We start from the raw sequence: 10,112 nt of genomic DNA, 5'->3' as shown, positions 1-10,112 counted from the left end.
GACAGCTCTAGTAGTATACAATACAACACACACACTGCCGAAGCTGCAACAACGCACTAGCCCGCCAAAGAAAAATAGGGATGAGCCAATACAGTTTTTTTTTGCATCAAGTATGAGTACCGATATTTTGGTACTCGCTGATACTGAGTACCGATACTGGTACTTCCGCTTGCATGGAGCCGGCTTCCTGGGCAATCAAGAAGCCAGGCGACCGGTAATGACACGCTGCTCGGCTTCTTGATTACCCGGGAAGCCGGCTCCATGCTGTTTGGCTGGCTCCATGCTGATTGGCTGGTATTGGGGGTATCAAGGAAAAAAACTGCTCCACCTCCTTCAAGTTGGATGGGTTTTGCTAGCCAATAGGTTTTGCTGACCAATCAGGAAGCTGGGCAGCATGAAAGGACTTGCTGCCCGGCTTCCTGATACTGGACGTTGCGGTATCAGGATAGGCATCCAGATGGACCAGCTTAGCAGCGATGAAGCAGAAACCTTGATTGAAATTACAAAAAAAGAAAAGGGTAGTCAGCATAAAAGGTTAGACCTTTCTCAGCTGGGCAGAGAAAAGACATCCATCCTCCTGGGACATTAGCAAAAACTAAGGCATGCTGATACTAGGAGGGGTTATACTGGGCTGGCCCACATTTGGTTTGTTTGCCACTGTCCAATCCTTCTCTAGGAGGCAGTAATAGTCAACAGGCTCTGAAATCCTGTGTCCTTCAAAGGATGAGGAAGAAATAAATGCGGCAGCACATAATTATATGTGCATTTTTACTTTTTTTAGTCCCTCTACTACAAAGTCCCACAAATACCCGTTGAGCCTACCAGTGAAGTCCATGTAATTCATATTCCTGTAATGGTATGGTAATGATGTTGCACTGCTCCTGAATTCAGATCAGTTTCCATGCTCATGTAGGCAGTGCCTGCTTGCACTGCAGTGGGATAAAAATAGTTGCAGGGGCATGGCTATCAGTATTGGAACGGCTGATTCACAGGCCTTTAGCTTGTGAATCAGCAGCTGGACACACCTAGTCCTGCCATCAGCTTTCTTTCAGCTTGCCTCTGTTGCTGAAACCCTCCCACTGTGAGATGCAGTCTGGTATAAGACACAAACGAAGCAGGATTCGACTCGAGTCAGGGAAGGTAAATAAAGGATTTGTTTACTCTATGAGGCTTGTGAATCACAGTAACTGGGTTTGGTTCTTGTTTAGACTGTCATACAGGAGCCTTAAAGGGTTTCTAAACCCTCAGCCTTTTTTGCATATATTTCCTGCTACCAAGCAGTAGATATATGCAAAAAGTTATTTTATTTTTTTAAACGCTTAACAGTGGTTTAAACTAACCTGTGTCTTCCCCGCGCGCTCCCATCCGAAAATGTGAAAATTCTCGGGCGGCCCCAAAGGATCTTGCTTGTCACTGGTGGGGCATCAAGATCAATGTCCTCACTGTTTTTTGATTGGACAGCGTGGACCAATGGCGCTTTGCTATTGGTCCAAGCGATCGACAGAGCTCACGCCTCTAACACAGAGTAGAGGCTGTGACAGCTCTTGCGTCACCAAGTTAGGTTACACAAGCAGTGGAGAAGCCCGCTGCTGTGTAACCTAACTACCTGTCAAAAGCCGGATGCAGCGCTGCCTGTAATTAACAGGCAGCGCTCCGTCCATGACCAGTTACACAGCATAGCTTTCCCTGCTGTGTAACCTGTAACAAGCCGATCTGAATGGAGAAAAAGCTGTCAGCTTCAGACTTGAAGCTGACACCTTTTTTTCTTCCCAATACTAGGTGAGGCTCTGCCTCCCCTGACCACACGTCCCTGGATGTTGCTAACTAATTGTCCCATATTGTAGTCCTTGTGACATCTTGTATGGTCACAAGACCGGCCCCTGGAGTGCTCCCTTGAAGTGAAGGACTATAGGGAGGTGGTCCAGAGACCAGTCTAGAGGCTGCACAATAACTTAGAGAGGACCAGTCTTCCAATTCTTTGTACAGATAAAAATGGAAAAATTGAGGTTTATATTTCATCTTCTACTGTATTGCAGAATAGCTTACAATTCCTGCCATGGTCCAGGTTCAGCTTTACCAACTCTTTTAGCAGGTAATGGGGTTCCTGCACAATTGTTTTAATGGTGTGTAAACCAAGTGGCTGGAATTGCCCTTTAAACGCAAATACAAATCTCAAAATCTCCTGCCCTGGGATCTCATGTACATTTTAAAGGGTTTGATAAAGGTCACTCATGGAACTATCCTGTGGGCTGTGATAATGTACACTCAGAAACACACACATTTCCCTTCACTTCTTATCAGAGAAAAAAAAGTGATTGATTTATTCATATTTCTTGTGCTAAAAATAACAATGAACACTGCACTGGAGCCGAATCAGCAAGCAATGAAAGAAACCAACGTCTTCCAGTGACTGTCATTTTTAAAAGCATTTAATGACATAGCATATATTTAACAGAGAGGGTAAAAGTCTAGAACAGGGACCAAGCGAGCTCTCCGCCCATCCAGCAGTTGGTGAACAGCGCCCCCTATGAGCACAGACAGGTGAAAAGAAGGGTGGAGGGCTGCACTCCAGCAACTGATGGAGGTATTCAGAGCCAAACAGCCCACCTCTAGTGGTACAGTTCCATTCAACTGAAAGCCATTTCCAGGACTATAGGCCCAGTCATTGAGAGGAGATTATTCCTAATAAATGTCATTCTGATTGTGCAGTCAAATTTCATTACAATAGTTACAGTGACAGAGAAATGCACACTATGTATCAAATAGCAAAATAATGTAGCAAAAATTATAACACACAGTGCTGTAGCTGACAAGCAAGTAATCAGTTGAGTAACATTACTTTTTTGTTCCAGTAAATGCTTCATTTCACTTGTACATTTAACATTGAGGATTCCTTTAAAGAGTTTATTATACAGCTAGTTCTCATTATAGTTTGTACTAGAATTCAATCAGAAACATACAATATAGTGTATTTCAGCAGAAAAAAATAAACAAAAACAAGAATTTTTTTTTTTTTAAATTACAAGAGTATTTAAAACGGCTATTCTTTCCAAAACAAGGTTCTCCAGGAAAGAGTTGAACACTTTCCAAGTGCTCACTAAGGGGTGTTCAGTGATTTAAAAGCCTCAGCTCATTAACTTCCCTGCAGAGCCAAGGACTGTGTGATTTCTGTGTCCTATTCTGAAATCAGCCATGATTAAATGGACTGGTTGTTGGCACATGAGCTGCTGTAGAGCTCAATAAGTGATTATGGCAGAAGCTCTCCTAACAACCAGCCTGGTCTTAGAAAGAATAAGGGCTCGGCCTTCACGCATCCCTCATGGTGAAAGGTAATGAGCTGTGGGCTGCTTCCATCTAAACAGTCCCCTTTCATGAGTAAGTGGAAAAACTTCACACACGTGATGTTAGAAACCCATGTTGTGTTGATGCTTGGGCATCAATTCATCTACAGGCAAAAAAAATTGTGTCTGCACTCCGGTTACCAAATACTCCTGTGCATCTGACCCGGTAACAGTGGACTGCTAGCGGAAGAGGAACTACAAGCGCCTACGTGCCTTAGAAGGCATGCTGGTACTTCCTCCGCAGCTAAAGGCCGCACATGTTACCGGACATTTATGTACACCACTGTTTATAGTAAAGAGATTCAGTGCTCACTCCTGTGAGAACAGTAGTGATGAAAGTGTCTGAATGTATTCGTCTACATCAATCTTTGATGACCAATTGTTTTGATAATTACTAAAAGCACCGCTGCCTTGTATCATATCAGTGTAACTAGAGTGTGGGTTGTTTCAAGACAGCCTCACAAAATTGAGGAAAATGTTTCAATATTTAGATTTAATCTACAATGTTTTTAGAAAAAAAGAAACCAAAAGGGAAAAAACAAAACAAAAAAAGGAAAGCAAATAATGGTCCTCCCTCTTGTATAGATGCCCAATGTCCCTCAAGTCATGTGTGTCTTATCAGCATTCTATAAATAAAGGTTTTTTTTTGTGTGTTTTTTTTTTATTATTATCTTTTAATCACATTGGGGGAACATTAGGCACAGAGTAATGTATTGGTTCTGAGCTTGCATGCTGACATTTCACTGAAAAGAAAAAGAAAATATAATAGAAGTGCAGTGGTTTGTATCATTTTGTTTGTTTTAGGTTGTAGTTCACTTCTTTTTTCCAAACAGGCTGAACCTTTTCTCCTTGTCCTTCTCTTTGTCTTTCTCCCGCTTGCCAGGGCTGGACTCGGTGGTGACTGTGACACTGGCTGGCATGGTTTGGGCGCGGCTGGATGCTGGAGTGCTCTGTGTGCTCAGGGACACCTCGGTTTTGTCTGATGAGATTGCATTTGTGATGGCCTGGATCCATGTGTTCATCTCCTCCTATGGGAAATGAGACAAGTCACATATATTGCCACAAAATGGTTAAAAACCTAATTTTAAGGAATCGCTTATATAGCATGTACACGAGTGTAGCCGACACCTATGGTGTACTTCAACTCCTTTCATTACTCAGCAAGGAACTGTTCACACCATGTCTGCTAAACTGTGTTTTTCTGCACACCACCGCACGTGTACGGTGTGAACCGGGAACATGGAAAACAATTGTTTTTATGTGCCCTGTTCACACCGTACATGTGCGGCAGTGTGCAGAACAATGCAGCTCAACGGGCAATCCCCAAAAGATGCTCAAGAAGGACTTCATAAAGGGGTTCCTGAAACCAATGCAGAAAATGGCAGTGATACAGTCTCCATGAAAAGACTAAGGTCACACAGCTTCCCTCATTAAAATACAACGGGGGGAATTTATCATAGCAATTGGGAGTGTTTGAACTTGCACGGAATATATTTGCGCCAGAATTATGATGCTAGTGTAATGTTGTTGATAAATGAGATTTAATAGACTTCAGGAAAGAAGACTCGTAACTCCAGGCAAAAAGCTGAATTGTCGCTTCTTGAAGACGTGGTCATGGGGACTTGAGTTGTGATTGTTTTGTTAGGTGATGCTCCAGTTTCGGACAAGCCACAGAACAAGTGCAGATGAAAACAGGTGCAAAAAACATGCAATTGAAAAAGTAGTGCAAGCGCAGGTCAAAACAGGCGCACATGATAAAAGACAGATTTGCACACATGATCTAAGGTATGAATGTATTGTAGACACAACTATCCTTAGACCTGATTCATAAACCTGCAGGGGCATCTTAAAGTGAATTTAAAAGCATGCTAAAGTGGCTTTCCAGGCAATACGTATGTAATTTTAGCATTCCCTAAGCACTATTTACCACACTTTAGGCTTAATTGCAGCTTGATGAATCAGGGCCCTCTTGTTATATCAACCAAAAAAATGTAGGCAACCCTTTATTTAGCGCTAGCTAGGAAAGAATGCATACAGTTCAGCCAACAGGTCAATGTGGGCAATAACCCTACACAGGGTCTGCTCCAGATTTTATAAAACAACCCTAAAGATCGTCACTGTTAAATGGTCACTGGTGCAAGAATACTTACATCATCTTTGGCTTGGAAGAGGTACTCATTTCCATCATTCAGTCTGGAATAAGGAAACGGAAAACATACATTATAATCAAATAACTGTCAACCTGCTCATTTACAGAGTTATAAATGATCATTATCCTGATTCATCATATGGAACATTATAATGAAGAAGTGATCAGATGTCTAACACTGACTTTACTGAATGCTAGCCATTAACTTCTTATTTTTAGTGCTCACCATGAAGGTCCGTACCAGTTCTAGCCTGATACAGATGTGAAGTGGAGAGGACATGATGGTGATTTACCCTAAACGTTTCGTTTTCCAGTTAGCCAGTAACATTCTGTATGAACACCTACGTAAAGACTAACAGGAAGTCATTCCATCTGATATAAATGTAAAGCAAGCAATTGGAATTACTGCAATTGTAAAATATTTTCCAATTACACATTCATTTACTAAAAGCCTTTTACGTGTTCAGGTCCTAAGAGATGAAATATGAACACTGAGGGGAGGTAGAGTCCACTTACTTCAGCTTGAATACATGCTTTTTCTTCTTGTAGTCAGTGGCTACTTCACAGGCGGCTTCTTTCAGATTCACCGGAACCTCATTGTGGTAGGGAATACCAGAAGATGCAGACTTGGCGTCTTTATAAAAGCCCAGTTCTTGATTGTTTATCACACAGTATACATTATGCCAAGATCTAACGGAAACAAAATCATCAATTAACACACCCCATTTCCAAGGGAAGCAAAGATGTTTCTTTTTTAATAGTGATGACATGTATGGCTTTATATTTAGAATATCTGTGACACACAACAGCAGTTATAGACGTACAGCTGCCACAAAGGAATCGTTTTGAAATGTTTATAAAGGGAACAATGAAATAAGTAGCTCTAGCTTCAATACTCACCTTCAATCCGAAGCTGCCCCCTGCAGTACCTCTTCTTCCCCACAAGTCTGCCACGTTCAATGACACCTGGCATCACTCATCGCATAAGACTGAGGAAGGACCATGAGTTTAGGATTACCTTCCCTCTGAGCACAGCACCCTGCACTCAATTTATTGATGCAGAGAGTGGGAATTATGTCATTTTAGTGCCCCTCTCTGTGCCATGCAAGATCACCCACTGCCAGGAGAAGACCAAAAGAGGAAGAGGACCCAGTGTGTCAGGTAAACACACAGATGGAGGAAGCCTCAAAGGAGGAAACCCAACGTTTGGAGTTAGCCTTTAAGATATAAATCTTAATTCTTAAAAGCAGTAACCCATAACAACCAATCAGGATGTATTCTTCTGAAGTCAGACACGTACAATATTAATTCTGACTGGTTGTTATAAGTTACTGCACTTGAGGACAGGGACTGTAGAATCTGAAATCTTCACTGAATAAGGATGACTGTAGGTAATGGACTGGAAGTATACTAGCTGTTATATCTCTCTCTCTCTATATACACACACACACACACACACACACACACACACACGTACGTACTTCTAACAAATGTAATTCAGGTAAAAGGTAATTTGGTCTTGAATGATCACATGATTGGCTGAATTACATTTCATGTATCTTAAGCTGGTCATACACTGCTCTATATTATTCGTTCAACCCGCCCCACAGGCAGAAGAAAAAACGACAGCAAATTCCTCCATCAACGCTGCGAGTGCCTTGATCGAGGAATTCCCAGCAATGTCTTTTGTATTCCAATACCTGGACAGCCGCTCATTAGCTGCCGGCTCTGTACGTACAAAAATTTCCAACCGCCTCCTTTGATCAGTGTATGACCACCTTTGTACTGGCGGCACAAACATCAATTCTGAATAGTTTACTTAAAGGAGAACTATGAGGTGAGTGATTTCCACTCACCTCATAGTTCTAGCCGACCTGTGACAATGAGACTGTCACAGGTCGGCAGATCGGGAGGTGAGCGAACATATACCGGCGTTCGCTCACCTCTCGATCCTGTCACGGCTCTCTGCCGTGACAGGGGGAGGGGCTGGCTTCCCCTCTCCCCGCTCCGATCTGCCAGCGCTGACTGGCGGAACGGACGGGGGAGGGGGCGGGTACAGCTGGCTCTGCCTCTAGATAGGCAGAGCCAGCTGTCACTCACGCAGCTGGGCGGATCCCGTCATCTACGTCGGGATCCGCTCCAGGTGCGGCGTCTCAGTATACCGCGAGCTGTAGCTCGCGGTATACTGAGCTTAGGGTAACGGGAGGACGCTAGTTTGTGTCCTCCCGTTACCCTAAGGAGAACTATGGGGAAAAACGCTGACCCCATAGTTCTCCTTTAATTGGAGTTTGCAATTACAGTATTATATTTTGATGCCACCAGACATTTATTGCTTTGCATGGTTTGATTCATGTTACAATACAAGATCATGCATTTTGCCTAACAGGCCTGCTAGCACTTACCTGTTTGAGGCTTTCTTGTTGTGCGTTTCCCATTCATGTTTACGATGTAAAGTGCCTTCAAACTGAGCAGAAGGAATGTCCTGCGTCTTGGCGGGTAATGTGGCGGCAGTCTGCGGCTGCATTCCTGATTTCGACTTGCGGTCAGCAGTCGGTGATGGAACCGGACTGGATTCTTTCGAACTTGATCTCTGCTCAGTGGATCCGTTGACCATTTCATTGGTTTCAGCATTTTCACCCATCTAGGACCACCAGAAGACAAGTTTATTCACATATGATATACATGCCTTTAGACCATCAGCAAGAGTTAAGATGGCTGTGCACAAGCTATTTAACATAGCTGCCAACAGCTCACCTGAAGAGGAGTGAGGTACAGCAAATCTGCTTTTCCACCAGTATACAGTAAGGAAATTAATATAGATTTATCAATGTGATTAGTGTAGACAGGAAAAAACAGAGTCAGAAGTGAGAGGTTAGATTAAAGCTGTACCTCAATCCTTTCTTCGTTTATATTTATTAAACAGTAAGCTATCATGAATGCTCGGACATGACTGCATATGTCAGCCTTTATGAGCTTTAGAATAATAGCGCCAAGAACAGTGGGGTACAGTAACCCATGGCAACCAATCAGATTTTAATTACACTACGCATTATTTGCTGAAAGTATTCCGATTGCTTGCTAGGGGATTTTGCACAACATTGTCCTTTGTACTGTCAATATATAAACCCAACTGCCTGCTAAACATTACAATAGGACAGATCTTCACAAGCATTGTCAGATACCGAATGGTCACGGCATGTTTCTGAAAATGCTCTTTTTTTTACCAGAGGTAAAAAAATTAATTCAAAATACATGCAAAGATTAAAACGGAATTAACACCATGCATTTCCACAACCTCCATCCCAGGTTAGGTTGGATTCTTAGGAGAGTAGATGGGAAATTAGGTATAGTAAGACACAATTTTGTATCGATACCATGAGTTACTTTGTTGGTCATTATAAAGTGAACTGGATTGATGTTAAGAAGGGACAAAAGAAATCAGTACAATCACTCAACACCACACAGCTATTTACCCCCAAAACAAAGACAGAACCAAGGCCTTGCCCATCTCGTGCTTTGCTGGTCATGTTGCTTGCTGCCCGCTGTGACCGAGACGGTCTAGAGAGCCACGTTATCCAGCAGCTGACTGGTCAAGCTGGAGACGTCCTCCTCAGGAGCCATTCTTATGTTATGGATTCCTATTAACTTTTCTTTACACATATGACACTCTGATATGCTATTTTGTATTTATTTTGCCTTTTAGTATTACTGTCGCAGCCTGGAGTATGCCATTAGCAAGTTATGGAAGCTGTGTGCTACTCACTGTGTTTAGTACATTACAAACACTGCCAGTCCTAGTTTTCACTGACAAGAAGCATGAAGCCATGGCTTTAAGGCGTTCTCCTGGCTAAACTAAACTTTAACCTCTGTTGTGTAGTAACACAAGTTTGCCCCCCCTTCCACCATGCACTGAATCAAAAATGGAACCCATGTTGGCACTCCATTAGGGGACTAAGGTCAGATTAAGACAAACAATATGACGGATCAAGAACTGCTTGTGATAATCAGGTACGGTGGGGGCACTATTGCAAGTGTCAGCAGACATTGTTATCAGACGTTTTCTACTTTGTACAAAAGGTGGAAAAATTAAACAATCTCTACCAACTATATGCCAAACCAAGTTGGGCTGAAAAGTTGCAGGGGAGCTGGCAAAGAAGATAAAGGATCAGACCATGTATAACCACCTTAAGGTTATTGAGATATGCAGATTAAACAAAATACGCCATCCCTGTCACACCTGCAATACATCTACAGCTTTAACAAAGCATATATTTTTGGGTATACTGTAAGATCTCAAACAACCAACAAAACTTTCTTTGCTTATTAATACTTGGGGCCAGTGAGGTGACTACGCAAAAGCAAGGCCTTGCTCTCAACTTTGAGATGCAATTGGTTTTACAGTGTCATGGCACATCATGGATTTGATTTTACCTGCAGGTAGTACTACAAGTACTACAATCTGAATTGTTGTTTCTTGTAAGAGTGGGAGGGGGGACCTCACTGTGTTGCTACATGTAAAAGTCTACAAACAGGGGGAAAATGTTAGTTTACCCTGGAAAACTCAAAATGCTGCTTAGGTAATTAATAGCAGGCAGCAAGACGAAAATGAAAGTAATGAGCGC

The 10,112-nt window shown here is 42.5% G+C and overlaps 1 protein-coding gene across 3 annotated transcripts in view; it reads right to left on the bottom strand.

Moving 5' to 3' along the window:
• Positions 1-4,004: 4,004 nt before the first annotated feature.
• SPTBN1 (spectrin beta, non-erythrocytic 1) overlaps positions 4,005-10,112 on the bottom strand; it is a 175,362-nt gene continuing 169,254 nt past the window's right edge. For all 3 annotated transcript variants that reach the window (XM_018564321.1, XM_018564323.1, XM_018564322.1), the window contains 4 exons: positions 7,893-8,131; positions 6,007-6,180; positions 5,492-5,534; positions 4,005-4,369 (listed from right to left, as the gene is read on the bottom strand). In XM_018564321.1, coding sequence (XP_018419823.1) covers positions 4,154-4,369; positions 5,492-5,534; positions 6,007-6,180; positions 7,893-8,131 — 672 coding nt within the window. In that variant the 3' untranslated portion in view covers positions 4,005-4,153. The remainder of the gene's footprint in view (positions 4,370-5,491; positions 5,535-6,006; positions 6,181-7,892; positions 8,132-10,112) is intronic.

This window comes from Nanorana parkeri, unplaced genomic scaffold (assembly GCF_000935625.1).
Source record: "Nanorana parkeri isolate BGI_ZX_2015 unplaced genomic scaffold, ASM93562v1 scaffold744, whole genome shotgun sequence".
Taxonomy (NCBI): domain Eukaryota; kingdom Metazoa; phylum Chordata; class Amphibia; order Anura; family Dicroglossidae; genus Nanorana; species Nanorana parkeri.
The sequence above is the reverse complement of the archived record's forward strand: the minus strand, read 5'-3'. Positions and strand labels throughout refer to the sequence as shown.